The sequence below is a fragment of the Neophocaena asiaeorientalis genome, unplaced genomic scaffold (genome assembly GCF_003031525.2).
Source record: "Neophocaena asiaeorientalis asiaeorientalis breed wild unplaced genomic scaffold, Neophocaena_asiaeorientalis_V1.1 scaffold46, whole genome shotgun sequence".
Taxonomy (NCBI): Eukaryota; Metazoa; Chordata; class Mammalia; order Artiodactyla; family Phocoenidae; genus Neophocaena; species Neophocaena asiaeorientalis.
This window is the reverse complement of record NW_020175393.1, coordinates 5,485,145-5,506,524: the sequence shown is the minus strand read 5'-3', so window position 1 is coordinate 5,506,524 and position 21,380 is coordinate 5,485,145. Positions and strand designations below refer to the sequence as shown.

General features: G+C 45.4%; 1 protein-coding gene across 1 annotated transcript in view; it reads right to left on the bottom strand.

The window, feature by feature from the left end:
- The window catches only part of ZFAND3 (zinc finger AN1-type containing 3), a 204,096-nt gene that overhangs the window by 5,052 nt on the left and 177,664 nt on the right, over positions 1–21,380 (bottom strand). Inside the window, exon 4 of the mRNA XM_024765879.1 lies at positions 19,921–20,088. Coding sequence (XP_024621647.1) covers positions 19,921–20,088 — 168 coding nt within the window. The remainder of the gene's footprint in view (positions 1–19,920; positions 20,089–21,380) is intronic.

Below are 21,380 nucleotides of genomic sequence, written 5' to 3'. Positions count from 1 at the left end.
CCTCAGGCCCCTCTGTGGTGTTGGGGGTGGGGAAGGTGTGTGGAGAAGGAGCTGGAGCACTGAGGGTGGAGCCAACCTGTCACCCCGCAGGCAGTACAGCCCCTACCCTTGGCTGAGGCCCCCGGATCCCCAGGCCAGTGCTTCCCTCTGAACCTTAAGAACTGAGCAGGGGTTGGAACTGTCTCTTTCCCATGGAATTTTCTAAAGGAGACAAAGCGATGCCAGAATTCACAAAGTCTGAACCCTTGACATTTTTATTCAATCCCTGCCAGACAGAAATGTTGCTTATTGGCTTTATCTTGGAGTAAAAAAGCACCATTTAAAAGTTGACAAAACTGGGCAGCTCTGGATACTTGTGGACTTTAATTAATTAAACATTTGTTTTCCTGCAGATCCTCCCCACTAGGGGGCTCTCCCAAAGTGGCCATTTTCAGTGAAGCCTCAGACCAGGGTGGGCCTCGGCTCCAGCTACTCCGGTGTTTTCACCTCACTCACAAGAAATGTTTTACACTTTCTTGCTCATTTGAATTTCAGATCGTCAGAGGTTCAAGCAGAACCTAAAAATACTGACAAGCCTTGTGGACCGAGGCACTGTAAAATGATCTCCAGGTGTGCAGCCTCAGGCAGCGCCATGCGTGTACACGCTATCCAGACTGACACGTCTGTTCCCGGTGCCTGCCCACCAGCAACAAGCCCCAGGCAGATGTGTCCAGGGAGGAGGTAAATCAGAGAATGCACCTTGATATTTTTAACCAAACAGCAAACAGAGCCCACCCAAGGCCTCCCAAAGCTCCCTGAGAAACCTAGGTAACAGAGCCTCCAAATCTCAGGTCAATAGGTACCATTTTGCTATCTGAAGTGTCTACTTCAAACATAAACAACAAATGTACCTGACTCGTGTCTGAAATAACCAGGCAAGCGCATTAGAAGAAAAGAATCACATTTTTCCAACAACAAAAAAGTTTCTTAAAACTCAGGACAGCTAACTGACCTCACGGCTCACTTGTAAGTACATGTTAGGAACAGCAGGTGGGTACAGGAAAGCCTGTTGGAAAGCATTAACCATTTATACTCCCACCAGCAGCAATGCCTGGATTACACCATGTCCGCTGACCCAATCAATGCCCAAGGCGGAATCTGTAGCACAGAAATGCATTAAAAGATCTTAATGCATTTTATTTCATCAGGCCCATGGTACAGGCAAAGCAGCCACAGGTGTTTCGGGAATGGAACGCGTCTGTTTTACATTCTCCTCCATCCCTGACTTTGCATGGAGGAGGGAAAAGCAATCACACTCCAAGAAAAAGAACTGGATCGTGGCTCACTGAGTTAGCTCACACAGTGCTCGGCTGGGCTGGGGGGGAGAAAGGGTGGATGGACAGAGTCAGCTGCCCAAGGAGCTGGAACCAAAGCCACAGTGAACCACCAAGCAGGCATCAGTCTCTTTTCCAAGGGGAAGGAGAGCATGCAGTTTAGAAGAGCCCAGTGTACTCAACAGTTTAGTAAAAACCACAGAACAATACCAAGACAGCTCTAAAGCAGAAGCAATCACTTTCCCCCAATCAATGAAAACATCAGTTAGATACAAGCGAAACACTACAACAAAAAGCACTGTGACAGAAGGCAAAGATACACAAGCCCACGCAAAGAGCACTCGCGAAGGCCCTGGGAGCAGCCCGTGGTGAAGGGGAGCCGCGCTGTCACGGCCCAGCTTCACGAAGCTCCCGACACGGTGTGTGCGCACGTCAGTTCCCAAGTATAGAAAAATCCACCATTCTCGGTGTCCTTTATTGCCATCTCTTCAGACTGCTTCATTCTTGCAAAAACTCTGACCTCCTTCCTTTCGTCCGTGGGGAATGTTCGCCCTGTCCCAGGAACATCTCCTTCTACCACCCGACGTCCAGAGAACAAGTCTTCCACCCTTCATTCCTGCCTCCACCCAGGAAAAGCCTACCCTATTTTTACCACAGGGTGTGTGTGGGAGGTAGGGGTGGGCCGGGCCTGGGGTCCAGGTGCCCGCATCAGGAAGGAAACTGTGCCCTCAGCTTTGACCTGAGAACCCTCCCCCAGCAAGCTCTGTAACCCCTCGGTGCACGAGGAGAAGGGGGCTGGCTGCAGGCTCACGTTGTGCTAGGCTGTTTTACCCAGAGATGAACATATATTTTAAAACTGAGAGAAAATGGCTCAAGGCAGCTTCTGCCACAGGAATAATGACTTGCTCTTTCAAACATTTCCTTTCAGTAGCTGAAAGCAAGCAGCCAGCGTCAGCCTCCTAGGAGCCGGGGCACTTTGTAGCATCCGAAAGCCCTAGAAGGTGCTTGCATGCCTGGCCTCCTCTTTCCTCTGCCCACCCCCACCTCCCTGGGGCCTCAGGAGAATAGTGAGGTACAAGCAGGAAACTTCTTTTTTGGGGGAGACCTTATCCTCCTCTCCGCAGGCTCCTGATTTGTTGGCCTGCTCTTTATTTCCTTGTCCTGTAAAAGATTATCCTCTCAGAGAGGTCTCCTAGAAAACCAACTCCAAAGCTGCAGTGGAAGCAAAAAAAGGGCCAAACCCATCCTACCCAAGAGCAGCCGAGGGCAAAGCTTGGGCCCACGGGGGCAACTTAGTTAAAGCCAGGCTCCTCACACACGGCTCAGCAGAGAACTGTGGCCTGTTTCGCCACCCCTGAAGGCTACACTGGCAAGAGCCAGTTCATCCAAGTCCAGAATGGCCAAGTGGCAATACCATCAGGGGACACCAGACTGCAGATGCCATGCGTCTCTCTAGAACAACACCTGGAAAAGAGAGGAATACTCACCCCATTTTTCTCTGCTGGCCTTTCAACAATCCACATACTGGGGTCACAGGGGAGGACAGAGATGACAGACCGGCGTTGGGAGAAACCTCTGGCTTAGTCCCACCCCTGCTGCTATGGCATGTCCCTTAGGGCAACCTCAAGTTCTCTTTCTGGATAATTCAGTGAGGATCTTGTGCTCTGGAGCCCAAGTACTGGATTCGTGTTCCAGCTGCACTGCTTTGACAGTTATGTGCTGCTAGTAAGCCATTTAGCCTTTCAGACCTTCAGGTGTGTCTCCTATAAACGGGGTTGTTACGGGCACTAAAGACTAGAGCAGCTGAAGCCTCGACTCAAGGAAGGTTGGCTGTTACCAAGATAGCTCTTCCAGCTGTTGTTGCCCCTCACACCTTACACAGTACAACTCACTCAGCTGGTTTCAAGGCTGGGTGCCCCCTCCTCCCCTGCTCCTTCCCCCTACTCACATGGCTTTCTTTCTGCTACACAACATTTTACACAAAGAAAATTTCTTTACACAAAGAAAATCCGCCTTCCAATGCAGGGGATGCAGGTTCAATCCCTGGTGGGGAAACTAAGATCCCACATGCTGTGGAGCAACTAAGCCCGTGTGCTGCAACTACTTAGCTCACGCGCCTCAAGGAGCCCACGTACCATAAACTACAGAACCCATGTACCCTGGAGCGTGCGGCCACAGCTCGAGAGAGAAAACCCACAAGCCACAACTAGAGAGATGCCCATGCACCACAACAAAAGATCCTGCATGCCACAACTAAGACCTGACACAGCCAGAGAAAAAGAGAGGAGGGAGGGAGGGAGGGAGGGAAAGAAGGAAGTACATTTTTAAATGTATAAAAAATAAAAGAATATTTACTGCTGGTAACTGTGCCCTCGCCCCCTTTCCTGGAGAGGACCACCACCACACAGTTTACTTCCAACCACCTGGGTGAACAGGGTACAGCGAACGCAACGTAAAGATGATTACTGTCTGGCTCTGGCTTTGGATGTATTTTTTAAATTTTTTTGCAGTAGCAAGTTTACTTTCCTAATTATGCTTTTCTATTGCTGTTATTAATATGAGCCTATATTTGCTGAGCTCACTCTGAGAGGCAACCCAGAAATGTCCAAGATGGCATTAGATGCTTTCTTGGAATTAAAACTTTGCTGTAGCTCATGATCACAAATATGCCGAGTACAGATAATGAAGAAGTGAACGTAAACACACAGGTTCCCACTGACATTCGCTTCCTGTTCTACCCTAGTATTTTGGTCAATTACTCCAGATTCCAAGGAAAATTAATCCTGGGGTAGCAGTTCAGTTCAAGGGAAGAGCAATTTAATTGATGCAAGAGAATTAACACAAAGCTGGCCCTTTAATCTGTGCGTCTGGAACTTTCCCCCTTCCTGGTCAATCTGTAACCGAGGTGCACAGCGCTGAAGAACACATGTCATCATATGTATTAATCACAAGGATGCACAGACTCCATCACGTGCGACTCGGAGCTTCTGTCTCCCACTGGACAGCTACAGCCTGTTGCTGCACAGCGGGTGTCCTCACGACGATCCAGGGAGGAAGAGGCCCGCTCCTGAGCTCCCTGAGGAGCAAATGGGCTGCCACTAGTTAAGCCTCCTTGACCCACAGCAAATGTCTTCAACGGCCACAGCCACCGCCTGCTACCTCCCACTCTACGGCGTAACAACAACCCATCTCCTGCATTACAAGCAGTATCTTGACCGATACCTAACAGAAAATTTGGCTTGAGAAAATCATCTGACACCTGCATGAACACTTCCCCCAGCTCCCCCGCAGCCCCGGAGTACTTTTCTGGAGGACTCATTGGAATAACTACAGCAGGCCTGGCTGGCTGCTGCAGAAGAGAGCCACTGGGGGAGATCCCCACAGGCCAGGGTCACCTGTCTCCCAAGTATCCACCAGGTACTGTACATTTTACATGTACAGCAGTTGGTGAGGTACCCAAAGCAAAGAGGGGCACTTCTTGTCGTCCCCTCTGTCCAACCATGTCCCAGGCACTGGGGTAGAAAATAAACTAGACAGTTCGGTGGCCCAAACTCTCAACTCCACAGGGGACAACAGAGAAAGAGAACATCTTTCAAATCACAGGAGGAAATAAGCAGCAGCCCCTCCCAAGCTCACACTACCCCATGAGTCAATGCCGGGATTCTCCACCACCACCACACCTCAACTTCTGCTCTCTTCCCTTTTCTTTTTTGTGCCTCAGTAACTATGGTTGCCTTAACTCCTGATCTGACAGCAGAGGGTGTTTTCTGGACTGCAGGCTCGAGGGCAGGTCAAATTTGGTGATGTTGAGTACCCACACCAAGCAGCCTCTATATGCTGCTGCCCTCACCTCTCTGCAAAGCCTGCAGTAAATGACTTCATTCCCTACTGGGTTCTGCCTAACTCCGAACAGGGATGGGAATAACATCTTAACAAATAAGGAGACGTGGAAAGGTGAGAAATTTCCTAGACAAGCCAGCTGATCCAATTACTTTAGGCACTTCTCCAGTAAATTATAGGGTGGACTCATTTACCCTTTTCAGTTTGTGGCCTCTGAACTCTGCTCCAATATCTCACGGTCAGTCTTGACCACCCACATCTGCAGTGTGACAGCTCCTCTCCCACCAGCTAGGAGAGCACCAGCTCTCAGCACTTCCTCCCTGCCTCACCAGCACTTGTTTCTTTTCAGTCTCTGGGTCTCATGCCCTTCGTGGCTCCGTCCCAGGGACCCAGCCCCCTGGCAGGGTGACTTGGAGTCTCAGAGGCTGAACAGTTCTAGCAACAGCAGACACTGTGTGAGAGCCAACAACCCTCCACCACTGTGCCTGGGGCTCTGGCTAGTGGGCGGCCTTCTCCATATCTGCCTTCCAAAAAACAGCAGCACCCCGTCCGCCAAATGCAAGTTCTCTTTTGGTAACGCTGGCTACAAAGTCAACCAACACTGCAGAGCTGTGCTGCTATCTGCCACAGTCTTATTCAGGCTCATTTCCGACAACAAAGCAGCAAAACTTGAAGCGGCAAGGCTTTTCCTGGAGTCTGCATCTTCAGGGGCCAAGAGGTGAGGAGTAAAGACTATCGTGTGATCTTGTCAGAACCTCAGTCTGCTTAGCTAAAAGCACTTTCCAGAAGCAAAAACAAACTTCACTGATATTGATCTCTTCAGAGGAAAGGTCCTACAGAAATCTCACCTAATAAATAAAGGATTCAAGCTCCAGTGGTGCGCTGTCAGTCCAGGAAGGGAAAGAAGCTATCAGACTCAAGGAGTCAAGAGTATTTATTGGTCATCTGTGCACTGTTTACAGAGCTCTATTCTAGGGGCTGGGTGGAGGAGAAGGGGAAAAAAGAAGTCACTAGTCTCCAGACAGCTGGAGACGCACAGAGAAGAAAATGATGAAGGACACAAGAAGCAAAGCAAGAAATCAACTGCAAATAAAATCAATACAATCCAGCTATGTGTAATAAATCGGGGGCACTGAGGAGAGGTCAACTGCATAAGGTATCCTGGAGGAGGTAAGTTTTCAAGGAAAATGAGGACATGAATTCGCACTCAGGAGAAAATGGAACAAACACGTCAATGAGAATTAAGTGCCACTGTGTCTCTCATTATCCAGGCGCAGTGGGGGACAAAAAAGGGGCAATGCCATGGACCCTGTCCTCCAGAAGCATCGCATCTAGATGGAGCAACAAGTGGCACATGGAACAGTGGTTCCCAGACAGGAGGCCGCATAAATTGTTACCAATGAATGTTTCCTTGAGATGGGGAAGTGCTCAAGGAACTGCTAAGAACTATACAGCTGAAAATAGAGACAACTCATGCTGCAGTCATACCCTCACTGTTTAGGGCACCCCATGGGCCAGTGTGGGAACATGAAAAAGTGGTGAGATTCTGGCAGCTCAACAGACCTGGGTTCAAGTGCTCCCTAATATTTCTGAGTTACTTAACTTCAAAGCTTGAGTTTTCACCTCTGTAAAAAGGGAGTACCGTCTGTCCAACCATGCTTTTGTAAGAGTCAAATGATATAACACAGTTGCAGGCATCCAGCACATAGCTGGTGCTCAATAAAGCTGTTCTTAAAAGATTATTGTTTTTGTTTCTTATGGATGTATTTTATTTATTTATTTTTTGGCTGCGTTGGGTCTTCATTGCTGCGCTCCGGCTTTCTCTACTTGCGGTGAGCAGGGGCTACTCTTCGTTGCAGTGTGCGGGCTTCTCTTTGCAGTGGCTTCTGTTGTTGCAGAGCACAGGCTCTAGGTGCGTGGGCTTCAGTAGTTGCAGCACATGGGCTCAGTAGTTGTGGCTCACGGGCTCTAGAGTGCAGGCTCAGTAGTTGTGGCACATAGGCTTAGTTGCTCTGAGGCACGTGGGATCTTCCCAGACCAGGGCTCAAACCCTTGTCCCCTGCAGTGGCAGGTGGATTCTTAACCATTGCGCCACCAGAGAAGCCCTAAAGCTGTTCTTCTTCCTTCACCCAGAGGATCACAACTGCAGTGGTACAGGGTTCACCCAATCACTCATTCAGGCAACACTGCACACCAGGTACTATGTATCAGGGGCGGAGAGCTACTAAAGAACACAATATGGTCCCTGTCCTCCAGTGCTTATGGTCTGGGAGGAAGTACAGACATGCAGTCAATTTCAGTATGTTCTGAGAACTACAGCAACAGAGGCCAACCATGGACTCCACAGAAGACTTCTGAGCAGTCCCACAAGGAGATCAGCAGGTGAAAGGTTTTATTAAGAAGACTCTCATATTTTGTGACGGCCTCTGATGAGGAAAACCATGGGGATAAGCACTGAGCCCAGTCTGGCATTCCTGTACCCACCCTGCCCTTGATGTCCCCACACTATTCTTCAGTCCCTGTGAATGAACTTGCTACTGGAAGGAACTGAGGTGCTGGAAAGCCAAAGCCACTGTGTTCAAATATCTGAAGAGAAGCCTTGCAGGAGAGGAAGATGATTTGTGACAGGTCTCTCCAGAGGGCAGAGTGAGGAGGAATGAGGACATGTCATGTACGGAGGCTGGTTTTAGTTCAACGGAGGAAGCACCTAGTCAGTCTAAGCTGCCTGCAACAAGACAGGCCTCACTCCCTCCAGGCTGGAGATGTACATGGTGGCTGGATTACCTGCCAGGGCAGGGCAATGCTGATGTAGTTTCTGCAGCATTAGTTCAGGGAGTTGGACTGGCACCAGATGGATAACTTCTAAGTCCCTTAAGTGCTTGGACTCTGTGTCAGAGAGTGATAGGTTTGTTAGGCAGGAGTGAGAGACTGGTGTGGTTATACACAGTAGGTCTGTGACCTGTAGTTTCTGTGAGCCCCAAAGAGCCCATCTTATTCATGTGCAAGATGAATCACCAGTTTTATTTAGGCAAATATACCCATCCCCAAAGCTGAGTATTTAATTAAACCAAAAGCAAATAATTTTAATCAGACCAAGCAAGCAATGCTGCTCTTATAACAGACCTGTCTCGCCTGATATTTCCCCCTCTACCAATAAAAATTCAAGGCAGATAAAAGTATGTAAAAATAAATAATGCTAATCCCCCTCTACCAATAAAAATTCAAGGCAGATAAAAGTATGTAAAAATAAATAATGCTAAGGTTTTCTCTCCAAACCTTATTCCTTAAGTCAAGTATTCCATTGGGAAACCCTCAGGTTGTACATGTACGCCAGCATCAAGAATTTCCATGGAGGGCTTCCCTGGTGGCGCAGTGATTGGGAGTCTGCCTGCCAATGCAGGGGACACGGGTTCGAGCCCTGGTCCAGGAAGATCCCACATGCCGCGGAACAACTAAGCCCGTGCACCACAACTACTGAGCCTGCGCGTCTAAAGCCTGTGCTCCACAACAGGAGAGGCCACGACAATGAGAAGCCTGTGCACCGCGATGAAGAGTGGCCCCCGCTCACCGCAACTAGAGAAAGCCCAGGCGCAGAAACGAAGACCCAACACAGCCAAAAATAAATAAATAAATATTTTTTTTTAAAAAAAAGAAGAATTTCCATGGAGACTGGGCCAGACATTCTCCCATTCACCTGCTTAGGCCTGCCTTCAAACACTACCACAAAAGGACGTTCCCCTAAAGAAAACCAGCAGGCTCACCAGAACACCACATTTCACTGACTTCTAATTTTTTCTTGTATGTTATTACAAGAAATAATAACAGATGGGGTACCTACTGTAGGCCACATAACTCTAACAGGGGCAGTGGGAAGCTACAGAACAACACATGGTCCTGCTCTCTGAGTATTTTAGAATCTAGCAGGAGAGAGGAGACCAGTGGAGGAAGGCATGTGTTAAACACTCAGAAGATGTAAATCTCTGATTGAAAGAGAATGGAGTTGCCTAGATCTGACATAAAACCTCTGATGTGCATGACCTCATTGGAAATTTCTAGTAACTATTTTGTCTTAAATTACCTTTACATTTCCTATGAAGAAATGAGCTACTAAGTGTATAGACAGTATATCAAACTTTGGGGTATACTAGAATTGCCTGAGCAACTGCATTTCTGCTTTCCAAAGACGCATCCCCACCTACTCAGGGACTCTGAAGTGCTGGTCTGAGGCCCGCACTTTTTAAGAAGTTCTACTCAAGGGCTTCCGTGGTGGCGCAGTGGTTGAGAGTCCGCCTGCCGATGCAGGGGACACGGGTTCGTGCCCCGGTCCGGGAAGATCCCACGCGTTGCGGAGCGGCTGGGCCCGTGAGCCATGGCCACTGAGCCTGTGCATCTGGAGCCTGTGCTCCTCAACGGGAGAGGCCACAACAGTGAGAGGCCCGCGTACCTCAAAAAAAAAAGAAGTTCTACTCAAGAGGGAGTCACATAAGAATATAGTATGATGACAGAGAGTGTTTACTAGCAGATATCTGCATACAATGTACTAAACACAAATTAGTTTTAACTACACACATAAAAGGCCCAAGAAAGAACATTTCTTTAGCAACACCTTTGTGAACAATTTGATATCAATTCTGAAAGAAATAGTATTTTAATCCTGTTATTTTGACTAAATACTATTTTTACCACAACTGGTCTAATTTGGTGACATTTTGCTGTGAAGAGTCCATATAAGAGTCCCAAGTCCTGAACAAGGTTCTGGAGGCTGAACTAAGAGGAAGTTAAGAGAGTCAGGTGGGGCTTCCCTGGTGGCGCAGTGGTTGGGAGTCCGCCTGCCGATGCAGGGGACGCAGGTTTGTCGGTGTACCAAAAAAAAAAAAAAAAAAAAAAAAAGAGTCAGGTGTATTAATCTGGAGGAAAGACCAAGAAATCTTCTGGGTACTTCAGAGGAGATAAGAACAGAAGTCCCCCAGGGATGGCCAAGAATATGTGACAAGAAACTGTAGTCAGTGGGGGCTGAAAGCTATGCTGGAGGGAGGGAGAGTGGGCTCTGCTATGAGCAGTTATGTTGGTCAGAAACTCTTCAGCAGTCCTTGAGTTTCAGATCAAAGCCTGCGTGAAATACCAACATTTAGCACACAGGTGTGATATGAGGCTAGTGGCAACTTTTCTGGCCTTAGTTTCCTCGTTTACAACAAACAAACAAACAAAAAAATGGGGGAGGGGGCGTTGGACTAAATGATTGCTAAGGCTTCTTCTCATCTTGGTGGTATGTGATTCTATTACCTATCTACCCACAATTTTTTTGTGATTTTGTACTGTAGTAATAAAAGCATTTAATTCAAACAAAGCATTTCTCAGTGTGGTTTGCTTTCATTATCTCAAGTGAGAATAACCCAGAACGGCATCTTGGGTTATAAATCTGTTACAATTTTGGTTTTGAAAAAAGAGGAGTGCCCTCAGGTCACAGGCTTTCCCCACTATGGCTGGACAGACACGTTATGACTCTGAACAAAGGGCATGTGTTTCAACTGTAAGCATGGGACAGGAGAAGTCTTTAAAACACGCCTTTCTTCACCTTTTTTAGGTCACATCGTAGCTCACCATGAGCTGTATCAGCTGTTTTGGGAGAATGTATTTGAACATTTCCTGTTTTCCTACAATGTATTCCACAGGTAACAACTATTAAACTTTGTCAGGATGGAGAAGAGCTATGCAAAATCTACAGCTAAATCAGACATAAATGGTAAAAAACTGAATGCTTTCTATGTAAGATCAAAGAAAAGGCAAGGAAGTTCATTCTGAACACTTCTATTCAACTTCATGCGAGAGGTCCTAGCCAGTGCAATAACACAAGAAACAGAAGTAACAAGCATACAGATTGGAAAGGGGTAAAACTGCCCTTATTTGCAGATGGCATGATCATGGATACTGAAAACCCTAAGGGAATCTAGTGAATTTAGTAAGGCTGCTAAATTTATCTTTAGTAAGATAAATTTACTCTTTATCTTTAGTAAGATAAAAGATCATATACAAAAACCGGCTGCACTTCAAAGTGGCAGCAAAGAACGATCTGAAAATAAAATTTTAAAATTCTATTTACAATAGCATCAAAAAACTAAAATACTTATGAATAAATTTAACAAAGAATGGAAACTGAAAAATATAAAACACTGCTATGAAATTAAAGAAGACTTAAATAAGAGGAGAGACATATCATATTCATAGGTTGGAATATTGTTAAAATGGCAATTCTGTAAATCTTTTTGAAATGGGCAAGATATCTGAAGTATAAACAGACTCTTCAGAAAAGAAGATATATGAGTGGCCAAAAGGCATATGAAAAAGATGCTTAACGTCACTGGTCATTAGAGAAATGAAAATTAACATACGACAGTGAGATGGCACCACACAACCACTAGAATAGCTAAAGTTAAAAAGAATGACAGTATTAAATGTTGGCCAATCATGGAGAAATTGGAACCCTAATACACTGCTGATGGGATTTTCTTAGAAAATGACCATTCAACCTGGCAATTCTACCTCTATGTATTTACCCAAGAAAGTAAAACATATGTCCATACAAAGACTTCTGCATGAATATTTATAGCAGCTCTACTCATAATATCCCCAAACTGGCAACAACCCAAACGTTATGTCAAATGGTAAATGGATAAACAAATGTGATTATCCATACAATGAAATAATACTCAACATTAAAGAGGAATGAACTACTGATATGTAACAACATGGACGAATCTCAGAAACAACATACTATGTGGACACACAAGACTGTATATATATACTGTTTGAATCCACTGATGCTAAAATTCTAGAAAAGGCAAAATTATATCAACAGAGGCAGATCAGTGGCTGCCTGGGGCTAGGGTAGGAGAGTGTAGTGACTGACTGAAAATGAGACACGTGGGAACTGTTTGGGGTAATGGAAATATTCTAAAATTTGAATTTGGTAAGGGCTGTACAACTTAAAGTTACTAAAACTCACTGAACTATAAAACAGGTGAATTTTATGGTATGTAAATTATATAAAATCCAAAAAACACACACGTATAACACACACCTTGCTAGGCAAAGAACTAACTAAAATTATCTACTCTTAGAATTTAAAAAATTCATTTCCTTTTACAATAAGCCATCTTTTTCTCTCCATAAAGAAATATCCTAAAAAAAAAAGAAATATCCTAAAACAGGGTAATCTATCCAAGTAGTTTTTGGTGGTGGTGGTTTTTTGTTTTTTTTTTTTTTTTTTTTTTTTGCGGTACGCGGACCTCTCACTGTAGTGGCCTCTCCCGTTGCGGAGCACAGGCTCCAGACGCACAGGCTCAGCGGCCATGGCTCACAGGCCCAGCCGCTCCGCGGCACGTGGGATCTTCCCGGACCGGGGCACGAACCCGTGTCCCCTGCATCGGCAGGCGGACTCCCAACCACTGCGCCACCAGGGAAGCCCTATCCAAATAGTTTTGATTAAATTATGATTGTGTTGTTATTGCTAAGACTGGACTATAGAAATAGTTGCAAATTTGCTATCCAGATGGAAAATATTCACTTCATGGGACAAGGGTCTGCTGGTTTGCCTGTCGGTAGGGTATGAGTGGGGAAGTGACACAGGCTTCAGTAAATGTGCTCTGCACATTTTGTATTTTAAAAGCTTGGTCTTTGATGCTCCTTTGCTGGGGAGGGGAGCTCTTCATGTTTCTAATATCTCTCTACAGCCTTGTTAAAGGACATATGGTAGCTTTGGATCTCTGGGACGTGGTAAACTAATGGGCCAAATATGTGGAGCTAGTGTTCAGTAAAGGTTTGATTTGTTTTGCTCTAACACCTCAACTTGCAATTTAGAGGAGCAGCAGAGGGACTAATCTGTTTGGTTTTAGACCAGAACTCTTACACATTAAAGATTAAATGGGGACCACAAATAAGCATACTCTTGTTTAGGTGAAAGTACAGTGAGCGTGAAAGGAAGAGAGCAGCAAAGGGAGAAAATTTTCTCAATTTGCCTCAAGACTTTCAATTACTCTTAGCTCTCATATATACAGTAACTCCCATCAAAGGTTTTCTGTTGCTGCTGTTGTTTTTGGTTTTGCTTTTGGGAGGGGGAGCAGGCACCTCCTTCTCTTGAGCCATAAGGTAACATAACACCCAGCTGCTGTCTCAGAAGTGCTGGAAAAACTTTAGCCTTTCACTGCCAGACTCAGCATAAAACAACAGGAGCTCCTAGAGGGCTGGGATCTTGGTCACCACACTCTCTATACAACACACTGCAGAGCATGGACTCGATACTCAACGGCAGTAATGATAACACCTAACTGGCCAAACCAATTTGTTCATGATAAAGGATCTCAGGTGTTTCCATGGATACTAGGGTTTTCTGACAGATCCAGGCTAGAACTCTGTACACAGAATAAGGCCTTTTATAAGAAAATATAGCCTCGCTTTCTTTGAGACACAGGACAGAATGCCAAATGTCCCTGACAGTTTTAAATCACACTTGGAAGAGAGTTAAAATAAAGGCCTAGATGTGGGCTTATTTGTGGTGGTTTCTGATGCTGGTGGACTGGACCAGCCTGGTAGTTTCACGTCACCTACATGCTTCATGATCACCACAGCTCCTCGCCCCACACTCGACCTCAGAATATCACTACCTGTTCACCACTCAGTCAGTCCACTGTACTGGACGGGGACGGCTGTGACACGTGCACATTCCTTTCCACTTTGTGAATCAGTTCACATTCTCCCTAGATCGTTCCTCTAAGAAGATTCAACAGCCTCCTGGGCTTTCCTGTGTGCTTAATTTTTTTAAAAAAAAGTCAAATTAGATCGTGTTGACCACATTCAAACCACTGATAGCTTTTCACTGCAAACCAATGTCCAAACCCTACAGCCTGGAATCTGGAATCCCTTCCCTCCTTTTCTAGCAGTCTCTCCTCACTCAACCCCAAGTCTCCATCGGGCTGCACAGGGGTCACCTGCAGAACACCAGCTTGGTCCAAGCATCCCCTCTTTCTGCACTTCTAAGTCCCACCCTTCCTTTAATGCCCCTATTGTGGAAGCCTGTCCAGAGTCTTCCAGTTGGAATTAATCTCTCCCTCCCCATATTCCTATAACATATGGCTTGTACCTTGAGGCTACCCTGGATGCCACTTATTTCATGCATGTGCCTGCCTTCCACTCAGGACCAGCAAATTCCTACTCTGAATGCCTATTTAAATCAGCTTGGGGATCTTGGAAAAGTGGCTGATTCCAGGACTAAGCAAGTACAAGATGCGTCCAGAACACATCATGTTAGGCCAGAGAGTAAGAAAATGCTTTTTAAAAAATGGGAGGCAGGGACTTCCCTGGTGGCACAGTGGTTAAGAATCCACCTGCCAATGCAGAGGACACGGGTTCGATCCCTGGCCCAGGAAGATCCCTCATGCCGTGGAGCAGCTAGGCCCATGTGCCACAACTGCTGAGGCCCGCCTGCCTAGGGCCTGTGTTCCGCAACAAGAGAAGCCATCGCAGTGAGAAGCCCGTGCACCGCAATGAGGAGTGGCCCCCGCTCCCTGCAACTGGAGAGGGCCCGCGCACAGCAACGAAGACCCAACGCAGCCAAAATTAATTAATTTTTAAAAAAAACAAAACAGGAGGTATGTCACAAAAATACAGAATTCAGCTTGAAGGAATTTCCACCGGCCAAATCTGAGACAATTTGAGCAACAAAATAATTAAATACAGTAATGAATTATAAACCACTGAAAAATATAAGAGCCCAATGAGTCCAAACCAATAAGAGATAAATAAATGGGGGAGGAGAATGCTCAGTGCAAATGGTAAATGCAGGAGAAGGAGTGGAGTTAGCAAAGTATCATTTTGCAACCATCATAGTAAAGATTGGTTCAGGCAAGAATCATCAATGGATGCTAAATCTAGGAGACCTTTTTGATGATGATCAGGACATTTATATAGTCAAAGTGTTTCCCACAGATTGCTTACTAGTTGCAACGGCAAAAATACTATTTTTAGAGACATCAGGCAACACCTAGACTGGGTGAATGAAGCAAAATTAACATCAATAATGAGATGCAGATAAACATCCGTGCCTCCCAATGAAGAACCCTGAGGGGGACACAACATCACCCAGGTAGCATTCTGGCTGGGAATATATAACCTGAATCTAATCATGAAGAAACATCAGACAACCTCCAAACAAGGAGTGCTCTATTTAAAAAAGTGGGGGGTTGGGAAGGGTAAGCAGAGGAGGGTGGAGAAATGTAGCCTTCAAAATGTCAATATCATTAAAAACAAAGAAAGGCAATGAAAATGTTCCAGCTTAAGAGTCTAAAAGAGACATGACAACTAAATTCAACACTTGATCATGGACTGGATTCTGTACTAAAGGGAGGAAAACGCTTTTATGAAGTATATTATTGGATCAACTAGCAAAGCTAGAATATGGACAAGAGATCTGATAAAAGTATTTATCAGTATCAATTTACTGAAGCTGATAACTGTGCTGCGATTATATAAAATAACTATTCTCAGGAAACATTCATTGAAGTTTATAGGGATAAAGGGTCACAATGTTTGCAACTTACTTTCAAATGGTCCAGGACAAACTTTTAATTTCCAAAATGTAAAAAAAAAACAATACCCAGAAACCTTTTCTGATTTAATTGTTAAGTGTGAGGCCCAGACATTCTATATTTTAGAGGCTTCCCAGATTGAGAAGCTCCTAGAGCAGTGGTTCTCAAAACATGGTCCTCAGACCAGCAGCATCAGTTATTACCTGGGAACCTGTTAAACAGGCCCACTGAGTCAGAAGCTCTGGGGGTGGGCCCAGCAGACTGTGTTTTAACAGCCCTCTGTGCAATTCTGATGCCCACTTAAGTCTGAAATCACTGACCTAAACTATGAGCTCCTACATTCTGTATTCTACCTCCTATATTCCCCACAAAACCTTGCAAAATGCTTTATGAAAAATCACATCTCAATAAATGCTAGCTGAATTTAGCTTGACAGTGAATGAAAAGGCAGAAATGACCACTGAGGCACTTTAAGTCGATAAACTAAAGGTCCCAGCTAAAGCATCACTCTGAGTTTCTAAAGGGAATATAAAATTTATTTTGAAAGCACTAAACGAAGTCAGACTACTCAAGAGGTTAGTAAAAGCACTGTTGTCCCAAAAGGGAGCATATCATCTTACAGTTTAAGTCACTGTCAACTGAAAACATGCCATAACTTTCGCAAGTTCTTAGACTGGTATTTAAAAATTAATTCTGTGGTTCTGGGAAGCAATGCATAGCGATTAAAAAGCCATGCGGTATGCATCATGCAAGATCTGATTAGAAAACACAGTATCCACGTGGCTGTGCTGTGGCCCAGATTGGATGAGGATGGCCAGATTTCAGAACACCCTCCAGGTGGCCTTTGGACAGACAAGACCCCTGTAAAGACAATGAGCTGATCAATTTGCCTACTGAGTAGAAAATGAAACAAATAAATCTATTTTTATGCAATTGTTTTCCATCTTGAGAAGTTAAACTGCTGAAGATACGCTAGGATGCAGGGTATCATCCCAGCCTCACCACATGCTTTTACTGATTGGCACCCAGAAAGATTTCACAGGAAAAGGGTGTTACTATGGTATTGTTGATGTAAAGGTTATCTAGTCACAGCGAGGCAGAGGAGAATTCATCTTCAAAATTCACCTCCTTATTGAAAGCCCATGGAGTGTCTTGGCAATTAACAATTCCTATCACCTCTAGCTGTTCCCTATGTGAGAAGGCTCAGAACTCGCCTTACAAATTGCTCTTTTGAAGATCAAAGGGGAGCTGAATGTGTCTGTGTGCTCTCGATGAGACTGTGATTTAATGGAATTTTTAGAGAAGGCTTGCTGGCAGTGTTTGGATGACAGCCCCAGGCGGAGGATTCAGGGGAGCTTGGCCACTCTTCCCTTTGGAGCGTCTTCCCTGTCTTTAATTGGCACCTCATTAGAAATTAATGAAAATGACATCCTCTGTTCTTCCTGCTCTAGGCATCGAATGCTACAAAAAGGCCCATCACAATTCATAACACATTCAATTTATATAGCAACGGCTCTTAAGCATTATTTATGAGATGTGAATTTCTTGTCAGCAGTTAATAACCTGTACAGAGTGGAAGGGGAATGGAAAAAAAGATTGTGAATACATATAAAAAAAAAGATTTTCTGCAGTGGAAAAGTGTTCTGTTTGAGTTCAAACCGCCCTCCTGAATCTGCACTTTCAGTAGTAAATTACTGTGTTTCCCGTCTTCCAAAACCTTCCAGGGCAGTCAAACGTCTCCCTAGCACTCCATGCGGCCTCAAGGAAATAACTGTACAACTCACCTTTTCCTAGAGATCCAAGCAGACAGGCAGGAGGAACACAAGAGATATTTGTCAGGGACAGTCCCAGAGGTGTGTGTTCCCATTACTGTCCTTCGTCTTTTAAAATGTGGCAGCTGAATCAGTCATTTTTCTGGGCACATAAGTATAATGCTCTCAGTGGGCTCAACTGAACTCCCAGCTCCCTCTAGGAAGGCTGCATCTGGAGGGACTGCGGAAAGCTCAGGGCTCTCTTCTCCAGCAGAAAAATCAAATCTCCCTATAAGACGACCCTCAGAATTGGGCATAAGCCAAGGGACCACGTGTTAGATCATTTAAAGAGAATGCACGTCTATGGCAAACCCAGTAGGCACTTACTTAGAAACCCAGCCTCCTGCCTGAGAGGTGAAGAGCACAGCAGAGTAATCTGCCCTTACCAGAGTCAGTCAAGTTGGCTTCACTTTAGGAGCACGTGAAGTCAACCAACATGTATTTCTAGATATTTTCAGCTTGGTGCTTAAGACCTTAGGAAATTAGGTGGCTTGCATCAAAGCTGAAGGGTAAACTGGGAGACTCGGTTACCACACCTCTGGATCTCTCAGCACTAAACTGTGAATTCTCACTGCTTGCCTGACAAGGAGAGGAGGTTATTAGCCACTGCCAGAGGCGAGACAGCACACTTGATGGACCAACTGCTTGATCCACTAGGGCAAGTCCTGTGTAATACCCAGAATTCAGTTACTTTCAAGAAGGAAACAAGAATGTAAGGTACAGGAAAATCCCCTGATTCTAATTTAGGAATCACCAAAGGCCTGTGTTACAAAAGCAACAGGCAAACGGTCAGAGAAGCTGCACAACACTGGTAACAGACTGAACTGCTGAAGCCCCCAGGGGTCCACGTGAAGACCTAAGCAATAACCTGCAGACCACAAAAGATCAGACAAACCACTATGGGCACAGCTGGTTAGCCATGAGACCCCAAAGTTTCCTTGGGTAACCACAGTATTCCTTCACTACCTCATTAAGAATTTTACATTACCTGGGAGGGCTGATCAAGACACAGCCTAAGAAAAAGGTTCTGGGCTCACCTGGACCACATCACATTGCAGGAACAGAAGTGAGGTTTGAAAGTTCTGCTGACAGCCTCTGCACCCACGTCTTATCCTACCTCTCTCCTTACACTTTCACACAAGCATTTAGTAGGATAAATAAATGCCAGGCTAAAGAATAAAAACTTGTCCAGTGACACCTGGACTCCACATGCCAGTCACCATTTCTGCAGTTGAATATAAACATGTTTCTGATACTGCCGAGTACCACACACCAGACTGTGTAACAAACAGATTTCTACTCATGACAGGAAAGGAGTTCCAACTCAGTTTCCATGAGAGGCTGGAACTCCCTCCTGTCCTTCTCATTTCCAACAGGGCAGATAACTCAGGGACAGGAGCAGCGACGGCTATCTCTTCAGAAGATGAAGAGCTTTGAGCAGCTGTAACTTTCTAACTGCTGGGAGAACCACCCAGTCCTGACTACCAGCATCAGTACTTACAGGATATCTATGGCCATCCCAGAGGTAAAAGGAAGCTTCTAAAAGCTCACTTCTAAGAACAAAGGATACAGGACTCTCAGAGGCTAGAGCCAATGTGCCTGATGACAGCTCTGTCCCAAAGAACAATTTCACAATATTATGCTCTAAAGTCAAGAAATAAAAACAGGGACAGGAAAACTGTAAGTCAGCCTAAATAATGCAGCTACACAATTTTGATTCCATGTGACACGATGTATGTGGTCAAAGGGAGAGGAAGGATTGTTCTAAGTTTTGTTCCACTGTGGGCAGGCATAAAGTTTTTAAAAAGTACATCCCACCAAAAATTCCAAGAGTTGGTATTACACTGGATAATATAGAAGGAAAAGGTTACTTTAAAGCTATTTCAAGGGGCTAACTGACAATGAATTATGGTTCAAAGAAAATGATTTTCTAATCAAACTTTAATTTAAAAGGGATATGGGGGAGAAATCTTCCATTTATTATATACAGTAAGAAGCTCATTCAAAATTAATTTAATATCTGAATTTTATGGCACATATCTCAGAATTTCACTGGTTTGGTTAACTTCTAAATAAGTCATCAATGAGAAGGAACCACAGTAATATGCAGTGGGGAGAAGCTGAGAGCAGTAAGCAGTGACAATGCAACTCTAATGAAATATGTGTAAGAGCAGTTGGGGAGGTTTTTGCCTTTTCTGTATGTGTGAGAGGAAATAAAGGGTGTTTAGAAATAAGAATCCTCTACTCTGATTTCCCAAGCTCCAAACCTACAGCTCGCAGGGAGGTACTCGGGATAAGAATGAAGGAGCTCAGCCTCTCAGGGCGCCAAGGACACAGCCTCCACCATGCTGTGTCCTCCACTGGGGGGACGCTTACCGCAGCGGCACGATCCCAGTTCCTGCTGCACCAGCTCCAGTTTGGTTTGGCACTGGAAGCACCGACGTCGGCTTTTCTGTTTAGATCGGCTGGTTTCCTCGGATCGTTCAGTATTCTCCAGTAGTCGTGGCCGTTTCACTGGCGAAGCCTCATTCTCAGACTGTGAATCTGAGCAAAACAACACATTTGGGGGTCAGGGTTAGTGCTCGGCCTGGCAAGCACAGCTGATTAATGTACAGCCAAGGCATTCTTCTGACCAGGCTACTGCCCTTTTCCAGGAACTGGATCAGTATGAGCAAGAGCCAGTTCTTCCAACTGGCCTGGTTTACGTCACAAATTGTGACAAGCATGCACCTTTAGAGCTGACTTCTAACAAGCCAGGCCCAAGCTAGGAGAGGAGGGTGGGTGGCTCAACAAACGTCGGTTCTGTGCTGTCTTTAAAAAACATCCATCTCGGGCTTCCCTGGTGGCGCAGTGGTTGAGAGTCCGCCTGCCGATGCGGGGGACACGGGTTTGTGCCCCGGTCTGGGAGGATCCCGCGTGCCGCGGAGCGGCTGGGCCCGTGGGCCATGGCCGCTGGGCCTGCGCGTCCGGAGCCTGTGCTCCGCAACGGGAGAGGCCACAACAGTGAGAGGCCCGCGTACAGCTTAAAAAAAAAAAAAAAAAACATCCATCTCTATGAGGAGACCATTCGAGCTGGAAATGGGATCCTCTCTTTGTGCCCCTTCTTTGGGTCCTAGCTGTTTACTGCTTGTATTGGTTATTTATCTCTTCTTGGATCTTTGTCCTTAAGTAGACTGTACTTCGCCAGAGAAGGGACTGTGTCTACTATTTCTGTATGTCACCATGTTTAGCACAATTCTATACCTGAAGTCAGTGTTTCATGGGTGATCCATGATCTTTTCTAGTAAAAAGACATTTCTAAGGGCTTCCCTGGTGGCACAGTGGTTGAGAGTCCGCCTGCCAATGCAGGGGACACGGGTTTGTGCCCCGGTCTGGGAAGATCCCACATGCCGCGGAGCGGCTGGGCCCGTGAGCCATGGCCGCTAAGCCTGCACATCCGGAGCCTGTGCTCCGCAATAGGAGAGGCCACAACAGTGAGAAGCCCGCGTACCACACACACAAAAAAGACATTTATTCCTATGCACGACTAAACACATAAGAATCAGGTTCTAATACTGAAAATGATTCCAACTTTACTCAGAGTGAACAAGTGTCCTTGCTTGTTCACAAATAAGCTGTCCCATGGCCTCCAGAGTGGGGTGGTACAGAGGCAGCACTTGGCACCGCAACCCTAGGGCTGGTGCCAAATTAGCAGGTGAAGGGAGATGTAGTGTGCAACAAGTGTTTTGTATAATCTTAAAAAAGTAAAATGCAATAAAGTTCATGTCACAGGCAGACTGTAAATAACTCTTGCTTTCAAAAAAAAAAAAAAAAAAAAAAAAAAAAAAAAAAAAAAA